The 12,470-nt window shown below is 47.2% G+C and overlaps 1 protein-coding gene across 2 annotated transcripts in view; it reads right to left on the reverse strand.

The window, feature by feature from the left end:
* LOC126469852 (uncharacterized) overlaps nt 1–12,470 on the reverse strand; it is a 135,827-nt gene that overhangs the window by 70,262 nt on the left and 53,095 nt on the right. For both annotated transcript variants that reach the window (XM_050097156.1, XM_050097155.1), the window contains exon 3: nt 6,544–6,706. In XM_050097156.1, coding sequence (XP_049953113.1) covers nt 6,544–6,706 — 163 coding nt within the window. The remainder of the gene's footprint in view (nt 1–6,543; nt 6,707–12,470) is intronic.

Consider the following 12,470-nt stretch of genomic DNA (forward strand, 5'->3'; position numbering starts at 1 on the left):
GCATCTCCATAACACTTGTGTGTTGTTCGAACATATTGGTAACAAATCTAGCAGCCCGCCTCTGAACTGCTTTGATGTCTTGGCTTAATTCGATCTGATGTGGGTCCCAAATCCTAACAGTACCCAACAATGTATCACACTAGTATCCTACATGTGGTCTCCTTTACAGATGAACCACACTTTCCTAAAATTCTTCGAATAAACTGAAGCCGACTATTCACCTTCTTTACTATAGTTCTTACATGCTCATTCAGTTGCAATTGCTTTGCAGCATTGCATCTAGATACTTAATTGATGTGACTGCATTGAGCAGCATACTACTAATACTGTATTTCAACATTATGAGTTTGTTTTCCCCACTCATCTGTATTACCTTAAATTTTTCTACATTTAAAGCTAGCTGCCATTCATCACACCAACTATAAATTTCATCCAAGTCATCTTGTATCCTCCTACAGTAACTCAATGATGACATGTTCCCATAGCTTGCTGACTGCTATATTAGTTTATTTGTATCACCTTTATTCCAATCTGCCCAATATTCAGTGGAATAACACCTCTCACAGCCGTAAAAGGGACTTCACACTTAAATATTCCTAGAAGACAGGCGTATGAACACATCCCGAGTGGCTTCACTGTTCACAGACAACTATTAAAAGATTGTTCTGATGGTTGATGAACAATAGAATGGTGTGGCTTGGTACACAGGCACCCGGAGTGTAGAGTTCATTTTGTATGTTTGACATAAGACAAAGAGTAGCCACTAGACTATGTGGTGGTAAAACCCAAGAGGGCATTGATGACAGAGCTCTTGGTGTATCGGGTGACATTCATTACCTTACAAGAGTAAAGTGATCAATGGTGTGCTTCCCAATTTTCAGCTGAGTTCCATTCTATGCCTGATATTTTGATGACTGACCCAGTCATCATATTCATGGCCTGTGAGTTGTGCTATTTTATGCACTCGCTGCCAAGATGCCAGACATGAAATGAAAACAACAAATCAGCTGAACATCTGGAAGTGCACCATTAATCACTCATGTCAAGAAAATCTGAGAGCTCACCAGAAAAAACTAATTTTACACAATATCTAGTGATAATAAGTTTAACACTGTGTCAGTGACAGATACTGTTATAACCTTTAATCACTAATAAATTGCGTGGATATACAAACATAGGAACAATAGCTGGTTACATGCTACCAATTCCGTATCAGTCTTTCGACTGCCATGCCGTGACATGCGGCCGACGCCATTCGTAGCTAGGTGGCGCTCCCGCGCTCAGCCGAGTTGCGGAGCGCCTCTATTGCCGTTTGCACGTACTGACGTGGCGGCACTCTTAAGTGTTGTGGCACAGTCACAACACTTTTCCCCCCTTGAAAAAAAAACACTCACTTCCTGGGAGACACGGACAGCGCGGAGACATCCATGGCCTCTTGGGAGGCCCCGAGAAGATCCCGCGGAGAAACACGAGAGTACAGTCGAAAATGTCCAGGACGGAAGCCCGTGCGTGGAACGTGCCTCCTGGACGAGATGATGGGTGAAAACTCCGGAGCAGCATCCATAGGTGTCGTGGACCTGAGGGTGTGCTCCAGCGAGATGGGTCCCAGAGAAGGCAGCGTCGCTACTGGGGCCGGTTCCGGCGTACTCGGAAGTGGTAGCGATGTTGGCTGCAGCAACACACACGGGAGATCGGCAGCAGCGACAAGACTGGCTTCTCGGGCTGGTGGAGGCCAAGGAAGGGGTGGTTGCACCGGCGTGGCCATCACTCGTGGGCGCATCTGATCATAATGGTGAACAACCATGTTGTCGTCCGTACGTATTTCACAAAGCCGGCGGCCGCGAAGAGCCTTGACCACCCCTGGAGTCCATTTAGGGCGAGATCCATACCCTCGTGCCCACACGTCGGCACCCACCGGGTATTTTCCCGCACGAGGGGACACAGGACAAGGCCTGACAAGGTGAAGCAGGTGCAGTAGAGTGCGCGGTTGGCGGCCATGCAAGAGTTCAGCAGGGCTGCGATCACCCAGAGGCGTGAAGCAATAAGAACTCAGAAAATGCAACAGAGCATCATCTGTGGAAAAATCACTAAGGAATTTTTTCATCTGGCTTTTGAAAGTGCGGACAAGGCGCTCGACCTCCCCATTCGATTGCGGATGGAAGGGCGGTGCTGTAACATGATGGATCCCGTGTCCAGTACAAAAATCATGGAAGGCCTGCGAAGAGAACTGAGGGCGATTGCCGTGACGATTGTGGATGGAAGACCTTCTAGAGCAAAGATTTTGGACAAAGCCAGCGTCGTCGCCACAGTGGTGGGCGACGGACATCGACAACAAACGGAAACTTCGAGAAGGCGTCAATCAACAGCAGCCAATAAGTGCCGAGGAAGGGGCCGGCAAAGTCAGCGTGCACCTGTTCCCATGCCTGCGCCGGGTCAGGCCACGGAGAGGGCATTGTACGGGGTGCAGCCAGTTGTTGAGCACACTGACCACACGCAGCAACCATGTGGGTAATGTCTGAATCAATATCGGGCCAATAAATGTGCCTGCGGGCCAGGGACTTAGTCCGAGAAATCCCCCAATGGCCTTCATGCAACAGTTTGAGAACATCTTTGCGAAGAGAGGCTGGCACCACGACCCGTGGAGATGCGCCATCCGTGGCCAGAAGAACAACACCATCACTAACAGACAGAGGAAGGCGCAAGGCATGGTAGTCGCGAAGGGGATTCGATGCCCGGCCCTTGGTCCTGTCCGGCCAACCCCGTTGAATAAAACCGATCACCTGACGCAGGACCGGATCCCGCGCAGTAGCCGACGCGACCTGCGAACCTGTAAGCGGAAAACCCTCGACCGCACGACATTCTGCCTCATCAATGTGGAAACAGAGTAGTTCATCTCGATCGAAAACCGGGTCGGGGCCCATCGGCAAACGCGACAATGCGTCAGCGTTGGCGTGCTGGGCCGTGGGGCGATAGTGAATCTCATAGTGAAAACGAGACAAGTATAAGGCGCAACGTTGCAGGCGGTGAGCTGCCTTATCCGGAAGCAACGCCGATGGGCTGAACAGAGAGACCAGCGGCTTGTGGTCGGTGATGAGGTGAAACTTAGAACCATACAAAAAAACGCCGAACTTTTTTAGAGCATAAATGATAGCAAGCGCCTCCTTTTCGATTTGAGAATAACGCCGTTGCGCATCGTTGAGGGTCTTGGAAGCATAGGCGATGGGTTGTTCTGACCCATCCTCATACCCATGGGTGAGAACAGCTCCTAGGCCATATTGGGACGCATCAGTCGCCAGAACCAAGTGCTGACACGGACGGAATGTGGCAAGACAAGGCGCCGACTGCAAATGAGCCTTCAGGTGGACAAAAGCCTGCTCACACTCGTCGGACCAACAGAAAGGAACGTTTTTGCGTAACAGCTGATGCACAGGATGAGCTACCACTGCCGTGGATGGAATGAATTTGTGATAATAAGCAATCTTGCCTAGAAACGCCTGAAGTTCTTTTACCGTAGACGGCCTGGGTAGAGCGGTAATGGCCGCACCATGCTGACATAGAGGACGTATACCCTCATGGGACAAGTGGAAACCAAGATACACGATGGAGGGTTGGAAGAACTGTGACTGGTCCAGATTGCACTTCAACCCAGCCGAATGCAGAACCCGAAACAGTGAACGCAAATTGCGAAGGTGCTCCTCAGTGGAGGCCCCCGTGACAATAATGTCATCCAGATAGTTTATTCAGCCGGGAACAGAAGCCGTGAGCTGTTCCAAAAACCGCTGAAAAATGGCCGGCGCGCTAGCGACGCCAAACGGTAACCGCTGGTACTGATACAACCCACAAGGAGTGTTGATGACGAGAAATTCCTTGGAAGACGCATCCGACAGCAACTGATGGTACGCCTCCGATAAGTCAAGTTTGCAAAAGAACTGGCCCCCAGCGAGCTTGGTAAATAACTCCTCAGGACGGGGAAGAGGATAAGTGTCAATGAGGCTCTGAGCGTTGACAGTGGCTTTAAAATCACCACACAATCGCAGACTCCCGTTTGGTTTAGAAACCACCACGATTGGCGATGCCCATTCGCTGGAGGTAACAGGAGGGAGAATCCCTGAAGCTGTTAACCTGTCTATCTCAGCCTTGACAGGTGCACGCAACGCCACCGGAATAGGGCATGCCCGGAAAAACTTAGGGCGAGCTGTAGGTTTAAGAGTAATGTGGGCTTCAAAATCCTTGGCACGACCCAGACCAGCAGAGAATATGGACGAGAATTCAGAACACAATCCATCCAGCTGTTGATACTGAATATCATCATCAATGAAGAACCCGAACAATTGGAAAGCATCATAACCGAACAGGTTTTCAGTGCCCGCATGATCCACCACATAAAATGTGAGGGGCCTAACAACAGACTTGTAGGCAGTGGAAGCATCAAACTGGCCAATGAAAGGAATTTTCTGCTTATTATAAGTTCTCAGATTTCGCGTAACTGGAGACAAGGGAGGAGAGCCCAACTCCAAATACGTGCGAGAATTAATGAGAGTTACTGCAGAGCCAGTGTCCACTTGCATTCGAATGTCTTTATCCAGAACACGAACAGTAACAAACAACTTATTTGTTTGAGAAAGCACACAGTTAACATCCATGTCCGATGCCTCGTCCTCATCGACAGGAACTTTAGGGGACTGACACACAGAAGCAATGTGGCTTTTTTCCTACATGAATTACACGTGGCCCAACGTTTTGGACACGCAGCCCTGTCATGCTGTACGAAACAACGTGGACAAGAAGGAAGTGTGGAACGAACCTGCTTCTGTGGTTGCTGTTTTCGCTGCGAGCGTGGCGGCCCAACGCGACGTCGTTGACGCGAGTGAACCGCAGCCACATCGTCGGTCCCCTGGGAAACAGACAAATTGTCCGTGTCGAAAGTGGTCTGTATAGCGCCTACATCACACCACGCGTCTATTTGCACACCAGCAGCGTGAGACATTTCAAAAGATTGAGCGATGCTTAGAACTTCCGACAATGACGGGTTTGGCAGTTGCAAGGCATGTTGCCGAACTTCTTTATCAGGAGCAAGCCGTAGAATAGCATCCCTAACCATTGAATCAACGTAAGACTCATGATGAGTGTCCGTGACAAACTGACATTTCCTACTCAGACCGTGTAGTTCCGCCGCCCAAGCCTGGTAAGATTGATGTGGCTGTTTACGACACCAGTAGAACGCCACGCGGGCGGCAACAACGTGGGTGTTTTTTTGGTAATAGGTAGACAATAAGTCACACATTTCTTGGAAGGACAGAGAGACAGGTTCCCGCAGCGGGGCTAACTGAGATAGCAGTTGATAGATCCGTGGGGAAATCCAAGATAGAAATAACGACTTACACACAGGAGCGCCGACAATGCCGAAAGCCAAGAAGTGTTGCCACAAACGCTTCTCATAATCCTCCCAGTCTTCAGCGGCCTCGTCGTAAGGAGGGAACGGAGGCGGAGAAGAGGAAGACAGACGATGAGTAAGCGACGTCGACAACGCCTGAATAGCAGCTGTCAGCTGTGTTTGTTGTTCAATGAGCGCTTGCATAAGCTGTTCCATGTCTGCCCTGACACGAACACACAAATCCACAACGCAGGAACAGAAATATCCGACCTCGTCGCCAAAAAGTGTTATAACCTTTAATCACTAATAAATTGCGTGGATATACAAACGTAGAAACAATAGCTGGTTACATGCTACCAATTCCGTATCGGTCATTCGACTGCCGTGCCGTGACATGCGGCCAGCACCGATCGTAGCTAGGTGGCGCTCCCGCACTCAGCCGAGTTGCGGAGCGCCACTATCGCCGTACTGACGTGGCGGCACTCTTAAATGTCGTGGCACTGTCACAACAGATACCACACATAGCATTACACAGGGGTCATATGTGGGTGAAAGAAAGCAACAGACATGAAGAGTCATTACTAAGACCAATGACAGAATTTTTGTTAGATGGTAATGAGTGCAGAGCCTGCCAATCTCCATGTGTGCTTGATTATTGATAATCACTGTCTCCCTTTGTAAGCCTATCCTCATATTAATCATAACTCCATTTAATGTAAATAAAATTTCCTGCTTTTGTCTTTCAAAGTGTCTCTCTATTGAACATTAATAATGGGACATAATATAAGAACATTAAAGAAGACAACAGACAGTATAAATTCAGATGAATAATTTTTATGACTGATTATTATCAGAATAGCTCTTATTGTCTCTTCAGACAGTTTTTGCATTCATGGAAGTTTCTGTTAGCACATCTTTTTAGCTGCTATATGATCTATTACCTTTTTGTTGAGAAATTCTCTTCTTCACCATTGTACACATTACCTGTATACCCTAATGTGGAAATTCTCTCATTTTATTCACTTAAACGTGATTTTACTGGCTCAAATGACATATGCAGAAAACATCATCGTTATCTTCAACCTGCATTTATGTAAATAGGAACTAACTGAGGAAGAAGTCTAATTACCCTTATTATTTATGGAAAATATTTTTTTAAAAATTCTTACCATCAGTCCTATGTAGTCCCTTAAAAGTGTCTTTGCTTTATGGTCATATTGTGACAATAATGTTTTATCCACATGCACAGCTTCTTTTATTTTCTGTATTTCCAAAGACTGATTATTCAGTTCTTGTATTAAGTTTGGATGTTTCTCACACTCTTCCCACCACCTACAAACATAAAAATTTCTTATACCATAAAACAGATTTAACAATATTAAAAATCCAAGATTAATTTTTCAATTTGCAGCACAGATCGAGTTCAAGCACTGGTATTGCATGCAGTTTTAATCCAACAGTAAGTTTCAAAATTGAAAATGTAAACTTGTGAAACAATAATTAAATATTTCCTTGTCTCTCAGTTTGCAGCAAAGTGGTGTCAATGGCAGTCTTAGTGTAGTAGTTTGTTTTCTGTTTTAACGAGTTTGGTAGTGCATATCCTTCTCTATAAAAGACAACAGGGCTCCTCTTTATTTACTGTTTTCTACTAATTGTTTTCACTCAAATTGTAGTAGTAGAATGGATAGGGGGTGTGCCTGCTGTGTGCATGATGCAGAAAGTGCTGGCCACAGTTAACAAAAAGCTTGAGACATTGTTGGCACAGGAAGCTGTCTGCAGGCTGCAGCCTCAGGGTAGAGTGGCAGAGGGGAGACTAGCATGTTACAAGAGGTGCCTCAAAGCGTTGTTTGTTTCCCATAGGCTCTGCTGCTGAAGCACCTTCAAGCATACTCAACGTGGGGGAGCCACTCTCATTGTAAGGTGACTGACAGGTTGTATAGTTCATATTTGTTCAGCAATCATGGAATTGTTTCTGTTCAGCAAGTGCGATCAGGATGCACTTACAATAGAAGACAGTAACTTAACGAGTCTTGGGAAAATCCTGAGACTGCAGTGGAATATAACAAATAGTTATGTGGATTTTGTGTCTCAGTAAAGTGTCTGCTGAGCACATACTCAGAGTACTTAGGGACAAGGAGAGGATTAGCTTGAGCAAGCTACCAGGCTTTGCCGGAATGTCATTTACAGGTGGCTGTAGGTCAGCCGTGCTGGACCGCAGACAGATGGACCCTAAATAGCATATATCACTGCATAACAACAGGCATAGTACATACTTAAATAACCTGAAATGAGGCCAGGAAGACTAGTATAGTAAATGCAAGAGCACTCACTCAATGAACAGAAGACAATACATCGTATAAAAAATTACCAGCTGCAATCATAAATGTTTACAATCAAACCATTCATTCTGCCACAAATGTTTACACTTACTGAGTGATAAATAACTTTATAATACATAATAAACCACATGTCCAATAATGGCATCACACAGTAGCTGTCATTGTGATACAATGAATATTCCATTGCTGTTAAATATTCTAAAATATTGAGTTTATATATCTGAGGGTGTCAAACCAGACCATTCTCCAAACTTAAACTGATAAAATTGTTACTAGTGAATCAATTTACTAATCTACAATCAGTGCTGATTATAACATACACTGAAGAGCCAAAGAAACTGGTACACCTGCCTAATATCGTGTAGGGCCCCCGCGAGCACGCAAATGTGCTGCAAAATTATGCAGCATGGACTCAATTAATATCTGAAGTAGTACTGGAGGGAATTGACACCATGAATCCTGCCTGGCTGTCCATAAATCTGTAAGAGTATGAGGGGTTGCAGACCTCTTCTGAATAGCACGTTGCAAGGCATCCCAGATATGCTCAAGAATGTTCATGTCTGGGGAGTTTGGTGGCCAGCGGAAGTGTTTAAGCTTAGAAGAGTGTTCCTGGAGCCACTCTGTAGCAATTCTGGACTTGTAGGGTGTCCCATTGTCTTATTGGAATTGCCCAAGTCCATTGGAATGCACAATGGACAAGACTGGATGCAGGTGATCAGACAGGTAGGTTGGTTGGTTGGTTTAAAAAGGGCGGAAAGGGACCAAACTGCTGGGTCATCGGTCCCTTGTTCCCAGTAGAACAATTACCCAAGGGAAAGAAGAAAACAAAGAAGATGTACAGCACAATAATAGGAGAAAGGAAGAACCAGAAGATTGACAGGAGGACAACCAACACTAAAATGGACAAAGCAGGACAAGAAAATCACAGAAAGATCCAAGAAACAGCGAAAGGACATTAAAAACAAGAAAGCAGATTACCATGGCTGGCTGAGCAAGAGAATAAAAACGGAGAAGCCAGCCACTCTGCAAACACTAAAACCCCCACCCTAAAATCCCTAGGGTCGAGGATACAGAGGGACAAAGGACATGCGCTAAAACTCAGATCAAATGATCAAACCCACCCTCATGAATAAAATGTAAAATTAAAGCTATTATTGAGGCATTGTTGCCCAACACTGAAGGTAGGGTGCTGGGAAAGTTAAACATCCGTTGCAGAGCGGCTAAAAGTGGACAGTCCAGCAAGAGGTGGACAACTGTCATTTGCGAGCCAGCAACACTGAGGTGGGTCCTCACAACGGAGGAGGTAACCATGTGTGAGCCATGTATGGCCAAAGCAGAGTCAACGAAAGATAACTTATTGCCTGCGAGAAGCCCACAGGGAACACTTCCACACATTCGCAGTCTCCTTAATGATATGCAGTTTGTTGTGCTTACTGTTATGCCACTCCGTCTCCCAAAGCCAAAAAACCTTGCGGCGTAAGACAGAACGCACCTCAGTTTCAGAGACGCCCATCTCCAGGAGCGGTTTCTGCAGAGCCTGTTTGGACAGTCTGTCAACAAGTTCATTGCCTGGGATACCGACGTGTCCTGGAGACCACACAAACACCACTGAATGACTGGACCTGTCCAAGGCAGAGATGGACTCCTGGATGTTCGCTACCACAGGATGGCGAGGGTAGCACTGGTCGATAGCTTGTAAGCTGCTCAGGGAGTCAGAACAGAGAAGAAACAACTCACCAGAACAGGAACGGATGTACTGAAGTACACGAGATATGGTCACAAGCTCTGCAGTGAATACACTGCAGCCAGCGAGCAAGGAATGCTGTTCAATATGGCCTCTGTGGATATAGGCAAAGCCAATATTACCATCAACCATCGAGCCATCGGTGTAAACAACAACAGAGCCTGAGAACACGTCGAGAATTGAGAGGAAGTGACAGTGGAGAGCGGTGGGGTTAACGGAGTCCTTAGGACCATGCCAAAGGTCCAACAAAGCTTCGGCTGAGGTGTACACCATGGAGGTGTTCGTGAATGGACCTCAAGTAGAGGTGGTAACGGAAAGGACTCCAGTTTGGAGAGAAGGAATCACATGCAAAGTGCAATCATGAGCCCTGACCTGGGCCGTCGATGCGGGAGATGAACTGCCGTGGGTGGGAAAACAAAACGGTAATTCAGATGCTAAAAAGAACTATGAATGCATGGTGCAACATAACTGGCGAGCAGTTGTGTATGTCAGATCTGCAATGGAGGGACTCCGACTTCCACCAGGACACTGGTGACTGGACCCATTCTAAATGCTCCCGTCACTAGGCGAATGCCACTGTGGCGCACTGGGTCAAGGAAACGCACCGCTGAAGGTGCTGCTGAACCGTAAACCAGACCCCCACAGTAAAGGTAGAATTGAGCAAGGGCTCTGTAGAGCTGCAGCAGCATGGAGCGATCTCCACCCCAGTTGGTGTTGCTAAGGCAGCGGAGAGCACTGAGGTGCTGCCAGCACTCCCACTTAAGCTGACGAAGGTGAGGTAACTAAGTCAATTGGGTGTCGAAAACCAGTCCTACGAATCGATACATCTCCACTACAGTGAGTGAATCATCATTAAGGTAAAGTTCTGGTTCCAGATGAAACAGTACTACACCAACAGAAATACATAACACACGACTTCGCGGCTGAAAACTGGAAGCCGTGGGCTAGAGTCCGTGACTGCGCCTTGTGAATGGCTCCCTATAGGCGCTGTTCAGCAACTTTAGTACTGGAGGAGCAATACGAAATGCAGAAGTCATCCACATACAGAGAAAGGGAGACCGATGGCCCTACAGCTGCTGCTAGGCCATTGATGGCCACAAAAACTAGAGATACACTCAATACAGAACCCTGCGGAATGCCATTCTCCTGAATCTGGGGAACTATGGGAGACACCAACCTGGACATGGAAAGTATGGAGTGACAGGCAGTTTTGGATAAAAATCGGGAGCAGGCCCTGGAGACCCCACTCATACAATGTGGCCCCACTCATACAATGTGGCAAGGATATGATGTCGCCATGTCATGTCGTATGCTTCACGTAAGTCAAAAAAGATGGCAACCAGATGTTGGCGTCTGGAAAAGGCTGTTCAGATGGCAGACTCGAGGGACACAAGATTATCAGTGGTAGAGTGACCCTGGTGGAACCCACCCTGACATGGAGCCAGTAGGCCAAGTGACTCCAGGACCCTACCCAACCACTGACACACCATACGTTCCAGCAGCTTACAGAGAATGTTGGTGAGGCCGATGACACGATAGCTATCCACATTAAGAGGATTTTTACCAGGTTTTAGCACCGGAATGATGGCGCTCTCCTGCCAGTGCGATGGAAAGATGCCATCGCACAAGATCTGGTTGAAGATCATGAGGAGATGTCGCTTGTAGTTAGACGAGAGATGTTTAATCATCTGACTGTAGATCTAATCTGGCCCTGGGAATGTGTCAGGGCAATGTGCAAGGGCGCTGAGGAGCTCCCACTCTGTAAATGGGGCGTTATAGGGCTCACTGTGGTGTGTAGCGAACGAGAGGGCTTTCCTTTCCATCCACTGTTTGAGGGTGCAAAAGGTTGGAGGGTAGTTCTCCGGCACAGAGGCTCAAGCATAGTGCTCAGCAAAGTGCTCGGCAATCGCATTTGTGTTGGTAGAGAGCACACCATTGATGTTAACGCCAGGAACACCTGTTGGGGTCTGGTACCCAAAAACACGTCTGATCTTCGTCCAGAATTGGGAAAGTGACATATGGCAACCAATGGTCAACATGTACCTCTCCCAACATTCCTGTTTCTGTCGTTTTATAAGTAGGCAACTGCAGGCATGGAGCTGCTTAAAGGCTGTTAGGTGCTCAAGGGAAGGGTGCCGCTTATGTCACTCTAGAGCTCGCCGACACTCTTTAATTGCCTCAGCAACTTCTGGCGACCACCGAGGTACTGACTTTCGCTGGGGGCACCCTATAGAATGAGGGATTGTGTGTACCACCGCAGAAATTATCGATGTAATGACCTGCTCAGTCACAACATCGATGGCACCATGTGGGGGAGATTAAACGATGACAGCAGAGGTGAAGGCTACCCAGTCTGTCTTGTTTAAAGCCCATCTGGGTAGGCATACATGGGCATGACGGCGGGGGGAGTGACAGGAAGATGGGGAAGTGGTCACTACCACAGAGGTCATCATGTGCTCTCCAGTGGATAGATGGGAGGAGTCCTGGGCTGGAAATTGATAAATCAATGGCTGAGTAACTACCATGAGCCACACTGAAATGTGTGGCAGCCCCAGTATTTAGGAGGCAGAGCTCGAGCTCGGACAGTTAATTTTTGAAATCTCTGCCGTGGCCAGTAAGCATGGTGCTACCCCACAAGGGGTTATGGGCATTAAAATCTCCCAAAAGTAGGAAAGGTTTAGAGAGTTAATCAATCAGTGCAGCCAATATGTTCAGGGGTACCACACCATCTGGAGGGAGGTATACGATGGAGACAGTTATTTCCTGTGTTGTCCGTATCCTGACAGCCAAAGCTTAAAAAGGAGTTTGAAGGGGCACAGGTTCACTACTTACCGAGTTCAGGACATAAACACAAACTCCACTTGACACACTATAATAGTCACTACAGTTCTTGTAATATCCCCTGTAGCCACGAAGGGCAGGGGTCTGCTTGGCCAGGAACCAGTTTTTCTGGAGGGCAATGTAGAAAGCAGGTGTAAAGTTTAACAGTTGCCATAGCTCAGCCAGGTGGTAG

The sequence above is a fragment of the Schistocerca serialis genome, chromosome 3, assembly GCF_023864345.2.
Source record: "Schistocerca serialis cubense isolate TAMUIC-IGC-003099 chromosome 3, iqSchSeri2.2, whole genome shotgun sequence".
Taxonomy (NCBI): domain Eukaryota; kingdom Metazoa; phylum Arthropoda; class Insecta; order Orthoptera; family Acrididae; genus Schistocerca; species Schistocerca serialis.